General features: G+C 36.9%; 1 protein-coding gene across 2 annotated transcripts in view; it reads right to left on the reverse strand.

The window, feature by feature from the left end:
- GLRA3 (glycine receptor alpha 3) overlaps positions 1-14010 on the reverse strand; it is a 72158-nt gene that overhangs the window by 20943 nt on the left and 37205 nt on the right. For both annotated transcript variants that reach the window (XM_064148877.1, XM_064148876.1), the window contains exons 4-5: positions 8294-8517; positions 5374-5456 (exon numbers count right to left, since the gene is read on the reverse strand). In XM_064148877.1, the coding sequence (XP_064004947.1) occupies positions 5374-5456; positions 8294-8517 (307 nt within the window). The remainder of the gene's footprint in view (positions 1-5373; positions 5457-8293; positions 8518-14010) is intronic.

Genomic DNA, 14010 nt, shown 5'->3' on the forward strand with positions numbered 1-14010 from the left:
TTCACTTCAGAATTTACTTTATAGTTCCTTTAATCCCAGCGATGTACCTAAAGTCCATTCTCAATACTTTAATCTGTAATAAGGTACAGGTCCAAGAATAGCATTGGATTTATTCAGCAAACCAAGCACTTCATTATGTATCCAGCTGAGACAAGGGCTACAGTCATGCTGACTAGGGTTATTTTACTACTCTTCTGTTAGGCATCCCAACAGTGTGCCTTCAGGACAGGCTGCCTTCACATTACTGTTCCTAATAACATGACAGAGGTTTAAATTGTGCCTGAAATTCTGAGCAACATAGCAGAGGGAAGATATGACAAACACACTAAATAGATTCAGAAATAGCTGTGATGCATTTCAAGGCTAAATTTATGCTGCAGCTCCAAGAAAGCAGGATTTTATTCTGTGTATTTTTGGCCTGTTTTGTGAAGGATCTGCATCCTGTACTTCTCTTTAAGCCATTCTGATGGAATCTCTGCTTTGGGTGTTACAGATTTATTTTTCTTTTATAGTAGTTCCTGTGGTTCAGCAGTGGTTGTACATTTACTACTGCCCTTTCTTCCTGCATAGGTTTTTTGTAGCTCTGTCAGGCCTCACTTCAGATATGCACAGTGGGCTGAGTCATCCATATGAAGAATAGAAACTATAGGATGAGTTGTTGAGAGCTTTTATGCTATTGAAGTGAAAAGAGAGAATACGTATGGTTTTTGTGTGTTCAAGCACAGGCAAATACTGATCTCATCTGTCCACAATTGCAGTCATTCAGGTAGACACCTGAAGTTCCCTGGCAGATAACAAATATACTCCAGTTTTGTTATCTTTCTTATGGTATCTTTGTGGTGTTGTAGGAAGGAAACAATGCACACTAATTTTTTTCTATAGTGCAGTAGCTGGTATTGCTGTACCTGCTTACCAATCTTTCCATTTGCACAATCTCCAATTTAGAGACTGAGAATAAAGAAACTGTATTACTCATTTAACAGCATCATGCAGTACAGAGTGAATTTTCTTTGAAAATCCAAAAGGGAAAAGGTAGTTTCATTTATTAAGAGAGATAATAAGCATCAAAATGAAGTTAAGAAGACACTTTCTCTCTTACATTGTTTATCATGCTGTACTTCTTCTCTTTGTCACTGAGTCTTTTTGCTGTTCTTCAAAAATTCAGGAATATTGAAGTTCAGCAAGTTATAATTATAACATAAGAATAAAGGAATGCTGTAAGATAAGTGAAACTTAAAGGAGAGACAATAAGCTCTAGCACATGACAGAAATATTTCTTTCCTGGGAGACAAGTCACCGAAACACAAATGTACCTAGATGACATTTCTTTGTATCTTTTTAAACTAAGTAAAACTAAAATTATTTCACACACATATAGGCTGCCCTGGTGTGAGGCACAGAAATACAGAAGTAATTATTTTGTATGTGCATTTTCATTTGCTTCCTTTCTAAAATACAAAAGCAGCTCTTTCTAGTTGCTGAAAAATATTTTAATCAAAAATTCTCCAAAAATATAAGACATTTCCACTTATATCATGAAGTATCTGAAAAATATTTAAGTGAAATGCTTTAAGCAGGGGCAAATCCAGCTGCTCAGACTGACCTTGGAAAAAAGCATTACATGAGCTGACTAAAAAGAAAAATATCATTTAGGAAGAAAACCTATGCATGTATTTTCCTCTTAGAGTTTTTTGTGTTGGAGGAACAGTGTCAGTATGAAGTTATTATTTTATAGCAAAAGTAAAATCTATGACCTGTTCTCTAGGTAACTGTAAGCCCTTCGCCGTGACTTGGTGCAAAGATGAGTAATTTGGTAGAAAAAGTCTAGTTTACTTAGTGATACGTGCAGGAGCAAGGATTGAGAGATCGCATACAGTTTAAGGCAGCTGTGAGATAAACGGGCCTTGCAAACTCATAATTGTACAATGGGCTCCTCAGCTTAGCACTCAGTGGAAAAATCATCAGTGATCATCACTATAAAGAGAAACAACTGGAAGCCTGTCTGCTTCTGTTTCTCTCCTGCAACTGCTTTGGTTTTCATAACACAACCTGGTGATCAGGGCATGAAAAGACCGTGTTTTGAAATGCCCACAACTTCCACTTCCCCAGACAGTGCCTTGATCCTTATATTCAAGTTGTCTCACTATGCGCCACAATATTAAGCTGGATGGCCACAGAAGAGTATGATGCTATGGCCTAGAAATTAGAGATGCTTGGATGGATTCAGGCTCTGAGGGTTATGTCAGTTCTCACCTCAGGAGATTTGTTATGAAGCCTGGGAAAATGCTAAATGCACCCATCCTCCTTTTCTCTTCTGTAATTTTAAAGAAAATTGGATGCTTGTTCTTGGCCAGAGACTCTGGAATCTGAATGTTTCTGCTCAGCTTTTTCCAAGTTTTGGATCAGACTCACAGAAAACCTTTTTTAGCTAGTTACTCTCCTGTACAGCATGTGGAGGTTTTTGGTAACTTATCCAAGGTGTCTATTTCCCTTCCTACAGAAAGAAACAGCTTTTTAGAAGATGATTGTCAGCTCTTAAAGGTTGAGGAGCTTGGGAGTTATGTCATTGTGCCTGTTTTCTTTAGATCTATCCCGAAGCCAATCCAGGGAACTGCTGTCTTGCAAACCTAACTGGTTTTTCCACTATCAGACATGTGGGTGTAGCGAGAGCCCCTAGATGATGCAGGATTTGCTGCCTGAAGACAGTAATTTTGTTCATAGTTTCTATTTATGATATCTGGAGTTACACATAAAATAGAATTAAACAAGACAATATGGGGGAGGCTTTATTACTTGTAACTTCCTTTATTAAATCAAATTTGATCTTTCTCTGTGACTATGAAGATCTTGAAAAACTCATTTGTATTTTGTTCAGCTCTTCTGTGAACATTGCCTCTATGTGAATGAGTAGCAGGGAATTTACTCCCACTGAACTGAATGATTACCAAAAAACAAAACGTTTAAAGGAAGCATTCTACTTGAAAATAAAGTAGAACATCTACAGTGCTATTCACCTAACAAGTATTGGTTCCCTGTGGTGAAATCTGTGGGAAATGTGAATTCCTGCAAAGTTTCTATAAAGCAAACCAGATACCTGTTTACTCAAGATTGCTCAGTTGTTGTATGACCTGTTCTCACAAGGGCTAAAAGAAGCAAAATACAGCATGAGTTTTATGAAGCTGTTAAAGTAATAATTTAATAACTTTTTTAACCCTAATTTTGTGTTTGTTTTAGAAACTATACCTTTGGATTGTTTGGTCAAGCAGTATGATACTTCCATGCACAATTGTACATATGAATGCACATGCCATGTCTGTGTTCTCTGATACAACTGCCTTATTAATGTTTTATTTAGTCACATTAATTACAAAGATGACATAGGTTATTATTAGGATTATATTCTTAAGTTGACTGGAGTTTTGTTTTAATGCTGAATATATAATATTGCCCTAAATTTCTTGACATCTGCTGCTAATAAGTAATCTCGATTTTAGTCAAGAAAATTGCTGCTGTCAGATTCAACCATTGCCTGCATATTGAAAGCCTGCTTTATAATATTACCATCTGTCTGTTGTAATGAAGGATGGATCTGGTGTTTGTATTCCTTCTGTAAATTCTTTGCCAAAGCATACCATTACCCATACAGCAGACAGTTTTGACATACTGAGGGATAATTATCTTCCCCTTCTATTAGATTTTGCTTTGGTCCAGTAAAAAAAGAACACCACCAAAACCTACATTTAATCAAATTATGTATGTTGTGCTTCTGATATATATTTCAAGTATCTCAGTATGTTCTTTCTTTATGCAAAAATATACATTCTGAAATATTTTAGTTACTGATTCTAAAACTGCACATCTAGATCTGATGCTAAGAAGGACAATTGTTATGTACCCGTTTTTCTCCTGATATTAATTTTCACGAACTTGAGATTGCTAGCATCTTTCAAAATCCACTTTATTTTATTTTGTCCTTCACATTAGGGGGATTTTTCTGCTAGGAATGTGTTCCAAAGCCTTCTCATTTGAAGGGGTAAAGGCAAGTCCCAGATACTTCATATCACAAGAAGAGTGAGAATTTAATGCTTATCTGTGCCTTTCTCCTCACACATCCTGTGTTATCTCTGATGATAGTATCAGACAGAACTTTTTGGTTTTGCCTATCTGTGTATGTGTGCACCTTGAAACAGGATAACTGCTTCATGCTTTCCACCCTCTTTTATGTTCTAAGTAAGGTATCCAGGGAAATAAGTACAATATCCTGGTTTTATTTCAAATAAAACTATTGGTATTAACTGAAAGATAATTCTGCAAAGTCTGTCTTGTTTAAGCTCATTTTACCTTCTTCTGCTCCCCTCAGAATAATTGTATATAACATAAAGCAAGCTTTATGAAGAGATATTGTGATTTCACTTTTTCCACTGGCATTCTAGTGCAACTCCAGATCTGTTCAAACTGTCCGATCTTTGCACTAGAAAACTATTGGGTCCTTTATTTCTTTCATGTTTTGCTTCATGTAAAGCTATCTATGCTACTAAAAAATCTTTTAAGGCCAGAGTCTTGGGAAGATGCTAGAAATTTATTCTAGTGTTATGGATGATCAATTCATATCCACATTTTTATCCTTAGCTAGGTGATATCTCTATGTATTTCTTCCTTCTCAATTATAAAAGATCTCTACAGCCCTTCCCAAGATTTTCTGAGGAGTGTTCCACTGATTCAAGGCACTGCCACAGCTGAGGTGGTGAGTGCTGTGACACAACATATGTATAGGTACATCAGCATATACATTTATGCATGTGTGCTTTGCAATCTTCTAGAGTACTCCCTTCCGATAAACCCTTTCCCTAATCCCTTCTAGGATGGTTAGGTGATAACCACAGTTATGTAGCTGTAACATGTAAGACATGCTGAATAGCTAGGGCAGGAATCTGAGGAGCAGGGACTTGGTATATATTCCCTTGTTTCCAGCTTTTAAGAGTGCTAAGTTGTTACCAATTTCAGGATATTCACACAAATCACATAAATCAGTTCTCTAAATTGTTGCCCTGTTTTCTTTATTCTCTCTCACATTACTGTCCCCCCATATATGCGAACATGGGGAAGATTTTATGGTGAATCCCTATCTGTATAAATTTTGCATAGAGATAAACTGGCATTGGGTACTTAAGTGTCCTTAGATTTACACCAAACTGTTGATTTTCAGTATAAGTAAGGATGAAATATTCTCTTCCTTTGAAAATCATGTCTGTTTTACAGATACTTTTGGCAAAATAGAGACTTCTTGTACCACTACAAGCGGTCTTTTTACCTCCTGCTTAGTTTTGTAATCCCTACAGATATATTGTAGGCTAATACATTACACAAACTTACAGCTTTCCAGCTGCATTATACATGTTTGCACATCCATTGGAAAATTTTTGAGATCCATCGGACAGGAGAGTATTAAAGTCAATCTGAAAGAACACACACACAGAAAAAATAATTAAAAATATACCACAAATGTCATAGAACTGCACAGGAAGAAGGTATGAAAACACTGGATGTCATCAGACGTAGAAAGTTCTCAGAAGGGATGCATATTGGTTGAGCCCACCTCAATTGATCACTCTGATATGACAATGGACAAAAAGGACAGACTTTTGGAAAAACACATTCCTCTGCAGTGTTACTTCCATTTATGAGGAACTCTAAAGGCGTATGTCTTGTGCTAGAGCAGAATTATTGTGCTAGTACAGTCTATCAAATCCTTGACATAAAATTTACCCAGATTTGCAAGAATTTTGCAGCAGATGTCAGCTGTAAATCTCAGCAGAAGAGTAATTTATGTGTTATTTGACTAAAATAAGGTGCTTAAATTGTCAACGCAAAGGTTTAGGATAACATGTTCTGAGACTGATGGTAGACTGAAATGTGTCTGTAATTTTGAACTGCAGCTGTTTCACGTTAGTCCTGGTACTTCTGTGAAATACTTTGCAACCTACAGACTGAAGGCTGTTTGTTTTACATTTTATATAAGTACAATAGAGTGATGTATCTCAGTGGAATGAGAAAGAAGAATGTAACAGGTAAAGACACATTTTTTCCCTCCCTGAGCATATCTAGGTATACATTCATGATTCAGGGTCATGACGGCACATTTCTTCTTGCTGGTGAACAACTTGCATGAAACTTTTCCTTATGCTCATTTAGCAGTTCAGCTGACAGAATTTTATCCAAAGAGATTGAGGGGCTTAAGTGCAATTCCTTCTTTCTACATGAGGCTCTTCTAAAATGGCGATGCTCTGATCTCCCTCCTCTTTTAAACCTATTCCCCTGGCTTTGGCATCAAAACTAAAGGGAAGTGGGCAGTAAGCAGCAGGTATGGATGTATATCTCTTTTTCCCCTCTCCAAAGCTTCTTGATTCTTGGTTACTGTAACTTCTGTTTTACTTGACAGTGATAGCTGCAGAGTAGTAGTCCAAGGGGGCATTCAGACTCAGGCCCTATTTTCACACTCTTTAAAAATGGTTCTAAATGCAAAATCCAACTAGTAGGCTAGTAACATGGCAAGTCGTTTCAGAGAGGGTACACCTGGACTTTGTTCTTCAGTAAATATTTTATTGTTTTATATTAAGTATTCATTACATTGGAAGCTGAAACCTACTTGCTGCTTTCTTGTCTGAATTGTTCCAATGCAGTTAGGGGAGGAGGAGACATTAAATAATAAAGGAAAAAAAGAATATCTAGAGAGCTTAGCTTCTTTATTTTTTCTTTTTACTACAAGTACACAAGTAGTGTGTTTCCCCTAATCAAAAGCTTAACTGACTCAAATTCCCATAACTCACTAGATGCTAATTACAGGACTTTAAATCTGTGTCAGAAACAGTAATAGTTCTTAATTAAATCATAGCAACCTATTTTCTGCCTCCATAAGAAACACAGAAGCTATCTGGCATCTGCTTTCATCACAGTAATTATGTGATTTTATAGTTTAATGTTGGAGTCCCCTACACACACACACACACACACACATTTGATGTGACCATGGGCTTTCTATGAGTTCTATTGAATTTGCAATCCAAATTTATTTCAGCTGAGTGATGGTGTCTATACTCCAGAGTGTACATATCTGGAGGGAGTAGGACAAGAAGGAATAGTTATTTGATTAGAGTGGAGCAACTGCCAGTGGCTCTCAGGGTGATTCAGTCTGGAGATAATTGATTTAGCTCTACTTCCTACTTAGAATTGGAGAAGGAATCCTTTTTACTTGCTTTCCATCTGTTTCTAGTAACAGAATGCATGTTATGACACTGAAGAATGATTTTGTTTCCCAGCTGGCAGATTAAACTCCTTATGGATCTGAAATGCTTGTAGGAATTTTAACCCAACCTTTTCTCTGTGTAAGTTTGACAAGAGGCTGCACACTTGCACTGGAAGAAGGGAGAAAGGAAACTCCCGTGCCACTCATACAACCATATAAGTCACAAATGTTTTTCTCTTGGTATACAAACTGTTTACAGATTGCTGTTCAAAAAGTCCAGTTACCTATTAATGAAGTGTCGTGAAAGCATGCAAGGCAAAACACTTAAGTGGACAAGAGGTGTATCTATTTTGAAAAATGTAACATTTTATACAAGTAGGTCATTGTACTAATACCAAATTTCTATAATGTCTAATGAGACATTAATACACTTACATCTGATGTGTTTCCAACTAGGTGAAGTTTTTGAAGACACTAATGTCTGTATTAATAAAAGGAAAATGGGGAGAAAAGAAGTAGGATAACTAGGTTTTGTCAATACTTGTGATTGCTGCTTACAGCTTTTTAAACACTTTAAAGAGTTTACTTTCCACTTTTCTCTCCATTTCCATCTGTAAGTGAACTATTCTTTAAATGTCATGCTTTCTCCAGCTGGTTGTTTTTCCATGTTGAAGTCCAATTGCAGTACCCAAAAAAAGTGAAAACAAACACTGGATGCCACAGCATTTGAAACTTGTACAGAGGTCAGCTCAGTTTATAATACTTGAGGATTATTTGCTCTGTGCAAATAGCCTAGCTCCTCTAGGCTTAATATCTGTATTTTAGAATAGGAAGGATACTTTTCTTACTGCTTTCACTATGAATAGGGCTAAAGAGGGATAATTTTCTGTTCTAGTATTGTCAATGAGCAGTAGTACTGACAAAGTTTTGTATTAAAGAATAACTGCTTTTGTGATAGTTCTGAATGCCCAGCAACTGAAGACATCTTGGTAATTCTTAGGTATATTTTTGAGCCTCTATGTGAAAAAAATAATTTGATTAGAGACTCACCTGATAGAATAAAGTACATTTCCATTTTTGAAAATTCGTAACAGCTTATTATCTGTTGTAACTTCATGAAAGTTGGCACCTTTTTCATTGGCAAAAAACAAATCAGGTTTCCAAATTGAATCCAGCATGGATGGATCTAAGTCTAAGGAGTCGTCTGGGTATTCGCTGTATGCAAGGCGAGGATCATTCCAGTTCTGACGGAGAAAGATGTTCACTCGGTAATCCTGAATGAAAGAGAAAGCAAACAAAGCTTTATCAAACATAGGGATTTAGCTTTTATTTCATTTTTTAGCCATGTAATCCCCTGTCCATTTGTGGATGACAAAAGAATTACTTAGCTGAATGCTAGCATGATACTTATTTATATTATTAGGAATACAATGGATAAGAATAAAGATGTATTTCAGGACAATCTCAAAGAAATCCAACCTCCACTTACAGTGCATATAATTCCATAGAATTCTACCCCTGCCATAGTTTTGTTAAAATGAGAGAAGTGTACAGAGTTTTATAGTTACCTTTTTGTACCTAGCATCTGGTGGGGGCATCCCCACTTTCCTCTCCAGCAGTGAGTTTTTCTCTCACTAATCTTTATGTACTTTAGACCCACAACATTTTTTGCCTCAATTCCCCATCTGAAATCAAATTATTTCAGATTGTTTTCAGCAGACATAAAAAGGCCAAATGGAATCCTATAATATTAAATGTCAGGTGGCAAAAGCATAGGATTTGCTACTCATTAGCATTTTAAAAAAGAAAAAAAAAGAAAAAAAAATTGTTGATTTTTGCTAATGTCCCTTTCAGAAAAGAATGTCATGGCTAATGACAGTTTTGAGACCCATTAAAAATTCATTAAGAGAAGTTGTTGCTATTTTGCATAATTAACACCATGGTGTGATGAAAACAGAGCCAGGGATTTGTACAGATGTAGAAATCAACATTTTTTAAGGAGAGACAAGACTCTGACAAACTTGTGACTCAGTGTTCATAGAACAGAGCTTTTGGTGTCTTCCATGCATCAAGAGGACATAATCCTTCCTAAAATACCCTAATTTATTTGCATTACATGCTAAAGACCATGTAGTACCAGTACAGCTCCTGTATATAACGAAAACACCAGGAAGAAGCAGGAGACCAGTGACAGTTCTAATGCCTGTCTCAACATGAGGCATACTTGCTCTGAAGTAAACATTAGGTCTAAACCTGGGGCACTGGGTATGAATACTGCTGCTCTCAGGATTTTGGCTGCACTTCAGAAAAATGCAAGCTTTACCTTTTGATTTGTATAACATAAAGTATGTCTACTTACTCTGCTTTTCTCTACAGAATATGATGAGTTCATGAATAGGATTACTTAGAGAATAAAACTCTTCTCATATGCATAAGGAAGGTGAAAAATGTATCAAAAAAAGATGAAATGAAAATAATGGAGGAAGACAAATGGAGGAATTCATTATAGCTTATATGAAGTCATTCTGTATGTCAGTTTGCCTAAAATATTGGTTTGTTTCCAACTCATAAGATGAAATCCTAGTTAAACTATTCAGTGAAGCAACTGAAGCTATTTTTCATTATTCTCTTCCCTGTAAAGTAGCTTAACGTGGTTCTCATTATTCACTACAAGACAAAGATCCTTAATCTGTCAAAAAGAAAGTCTCACGCTTGACTGCTGTTGTATGAAAGACAGGTATTCATCATCTTGGTTTATAATTACACATTGTGAGCGTTAAGGCTTAACTGCTCTAAACAAGCAGGTTGTCTGATGCAAACACAGCAACCATAATTAGACTGTGAGAATTGCTTTGTTTTCCTACAATAGGATTACTATTCTCATGTGCAACTTGCCTGGAGGAGTGTCTCCCAACTCAAATAACTCTGTCATGGGGAGGTTCCTTGAGGGGAGAGAGAAATCATCATTTAAGTTGTGGTGACTTCCACAGCCACTTCTATAACCTCAAGGCTGACATATCTGAACAGCTGCTGTACACTAGTCCCACGAAATGAAGGCACTTTATGGGCTGCACTGCACTTGCACTACTGTCCTTCAAAACCCTTAGCCACCGTGTGAACTTAGAGGGTGACGATATTGTTCATTTTCTTCACAGGCATCTAATATAAAACCTGGGAGATCAGGGACTTGTTCTCTCTCTATGCTGAAGCCATTGTGGATTCCAGTACTAAGTTTGATTCACAATTTCCAGCACACAGTGAAATCTAAAATATGTACAGAATATGTTGATTTCTTCTTCCTGTGGCCGTTTGAGCTGATCCAGATAGAACTATGTTCCCATAGCATACAGAACCTGCACAGGAACTTCTGCATAATGCCTAACTTTCACTGGCCTCTTCAATGCATTTTTAATATGCACTGTGTGTGGAATCTGTTTGGATCCATGAGATATGCAAAAGCAAGTATCCAAAATGTGCTCTTTGTTTCAGCATTGCATATCACCTGCTTCATATTTTTTGAATGCTGTTATTTGAACCTAGTAATCAAATTTTCTCGTATAAATTAATAACTTTCCAGAACTGTATCTATTGCAGTTCCAAGTACTATTATAGTTTTAATTAATATATCTAAGTGAAATCTAGACTTGTGTCTTGCAAAAGTCAAGTGATTCTTGATTTATTTGTTCTACCTCATTATAAAATTTTAACATGGAAATCTTAGAGACTTAGTGTAAAGCTAAGAGTACATTTAAAAGCACTAAGGAAAGAAGTTGCTCTTGTCAAGAACAGTTCTTTAACTTGGTAACTGTGGTGTCTTGTAATAAAAGCTGGATATGATCCTAGGGAGGCTGTAGCCAGGTGGGGGTTGGTTTCTTCTCCCAGGCAACCAGCAATAGAACAAGGGGACACAGTCTCAAGTTGTGCTGGGGAAAGTATAGGCTGGATGTTAGGAGGAAGTTCTTCACAAAGAGAGTGATTTGACATTGGAATGGGCTGCTCAGGGAGGTGGTGAAGTCACCGTCCCTGGAGGTGTTCAAGAAAAGACTGGATGAGGCACTTAGTGCCATGGTCTAGTTGACTGGATAGGGCTGGGTGATAGGTTGGACTGGATGATCTTGGAGGTCTCTTCCAACATGGTTGATTCTATGATTCTATCATACTGGAAACAGTTGCTCACATGAAGACGGAAGGAATGAAACTTAGCAGGGTGACCTGGAGTAAAAGTCAGGGCAGAACTAGAGAGAACTACTAGCATCATGAAGGCTACAATAGTTTTAAAAAAATTATTTAAGTAAATATTGCAAGGGAGAGGAATATATATCAGCAATAGCAAGATCCAAGGTAATCCTAGCCTAAAAATGTAACCAGTGACTTTTCAAGAGATTACAAAGTAAATACAGTTTTGTAACTACAGAGGGCTATTTGTTTTATTGAATTTGATCATCACTTCATAGAGAATGAGATTATTTGGTCACTCAGTTGTCCAAGTCCGTGATTGCTCTTCTCCTTGCCCTCTCAAAAGAAAACCAACCAAAAACAAAAACCCAAAACTCAGCAGGTGCTAAGTTATCAGGTCTTCAGTTGCTAGGGAAATGTCAACATCTGCCATCCCATAACCTAAAGAGGAATGTTGTAGAGCATGTGTCACTTATTTTACATTTTGTTTCTTGAGTATATGAAAAACACATGATATTTGTGGTATAAAATATTATGACTACCTTATGCATTTTATCTTCAGTGTACTTTGACTTCTTAACCTGTATGTAATGTGCTAAATAATTTGCAGCAGGGTTATTAAAGTGTTTACCTTTACTATTTTTTCTATAATATTACATAAAAATTAAAAAATGTTAAGGCTAAAAGGAAAATAAGATGGAAAATCAAGCAGAAAGTGGTTATTTTCTAAACCAGATGAATCATAGAATCATAGAATGGTTTGAGTTGGAAATGACCTTTAAGATCATCTATTTCCAACCTTCCTGCTGGGGGGCAGGGTAAGCCAGCCTGGAGGTGGAACAGCAGTAAGGACAATGCTAACTTTTTTATTTTGCACTTTCTAGGACATGTTTTTCCCCATAACAGGCTTTTCTGGTAACCATAGATAGATCTTTTCTTTCTTTAGAAAGCCATCAGAGAAAATTTCTCAAAATGAAGAATGATTTGGGGATTTGTTATACTAATGCAATGGTATGCAAGGCTTTGATTATAAATCATCACAGTTGTCTTCTCTCAGGTTTGCTTTCTTGTTCTCATTGCTATGCCTCAAAAGCTACTGCTCTGATATACAACACAATTTTTACTGCTCAGATTCTCTGATATTGCTATCTCACTCACACCTTAACATGCTTTTTTGACAGTGGGTAAATCTGAGGATAACTTTACTGTTATCACCCTGGAATAAGAGTTCTGCCTCAAGTTAGTTGGCTAAGTGCTTCATTGGTGATTAGGATGTCTTTATTTGAGCTGTTACAGGCTGAGGATGAGCAGCAAGGCCCATTTGGTTCCCAGATGAAATGCTCTAATCCTAGAGTAGTTTGAAAATGGTGGGTACTCTTACCCCCGCCATTAAGTAGAACAGGCCAGATGGTTTAGGGATTTGAGTGAGGGCTAACTTGTCTCTGATTTCAGCAAGATTTAGGAAATTACTTCAGCTGTTCAGAAAAGATTGATGGATTTTGGATGAAGAGCTGTTTTTGTCCTATAAAATCAGGGTGGGGTTTTTTGTTCGCTTGTTTGTTAATATTTTGAATATTTCAGAGTGATGGGTGGTTTTTGTTTGCTTTTGTTTTTCTTATGCTTCTGAACTCCTAAGTGTCCAGGTGGGTGTCCTGTGAAGAGTTTTGTAAAAGTTGTATTTAAATTTTGCCTAATTCCATTGCAGTTTCACTCCAATAACTGCCTAGTGATACTCACTTGAAGTTGACACAACTAGAAATAGTAAATAGAACAAAGAAGTAGTTAAACTAGGGATGGAGATAGACTGTTTACAAAGGCCTGTAGTGATAGGATGAGGGGCAATGGTTTTAAATTAGAGAAGATTTGATTTAGATTGAATGTTAGGAAGAAGTTCTTTACTGTGAGGGTGGTGCAACACTGGAACAGATTGCCCAGGGAGCTAGTTGAGGCCCCATTCCTGGAAATATTCAAAGTTAGGCTTGACAAGGCTCTGAGCAACCTGATCTAGTGGAGGATGCCCTGCTCACTGCAGGGGGGTTGGACTAGATGACCTTTGGAGTTCTCTTCCAACCCAAACCATTCTATGATTCAAGATTGCTACCTCTAATGAGATACCTCAAACACAAAATCAAAGTTCAGAGTTCAGCAAATAGGCATATACACAACTTGTGCACCAAGTGTTCTTCCTAGGTAAGTATCCAGCTTTGGTAGCCTTGGATTCTGAAGTGGTATGGTCCCTGTTAGTGTTCTTCCTTGGACAGATGAACGTGACTTGCCTTTTTTTCCTCTGAGTAATATCTCACCATCACTGCTCATTTGGAGGATGAGAACTGTTATGTCACTATTCCGGTTCATTCTTTTCCATACTGAAAATATAGGGTCAATTACAGGATGCTTATTAGTACAGAGTTTTCAATCTCTACTATTCAGCCTATAGTTAAAAGAAGGAGAATATAGTCAGTAGTTTCTGTAAGGGCTCCTTTAACTTCTGCCTCACTTGTCTTTATTACAAAACATTCAAAATCTTGTGTCTTACAAAATCCACTTATTTTCCGTAAGTTTTAGGATAGAAAGACTGCAGAATGGACAGG

This window comes from Pogoniulus pusillus, chromosome 9, assembly GCF_015220805.1.
Source record: "Pogoniulus pusillus isolate bPogPus1 chromosome 9, bPogPus1.pri, whole genome shotgun sequence".
In the NCBI taxonomy this organism is placed as follows: Eukaryota; Metazoa; Chordata; class Aves; order Piciformes; family Lybiidae; genus Pogoniulus; species Pogoniulus pusillus.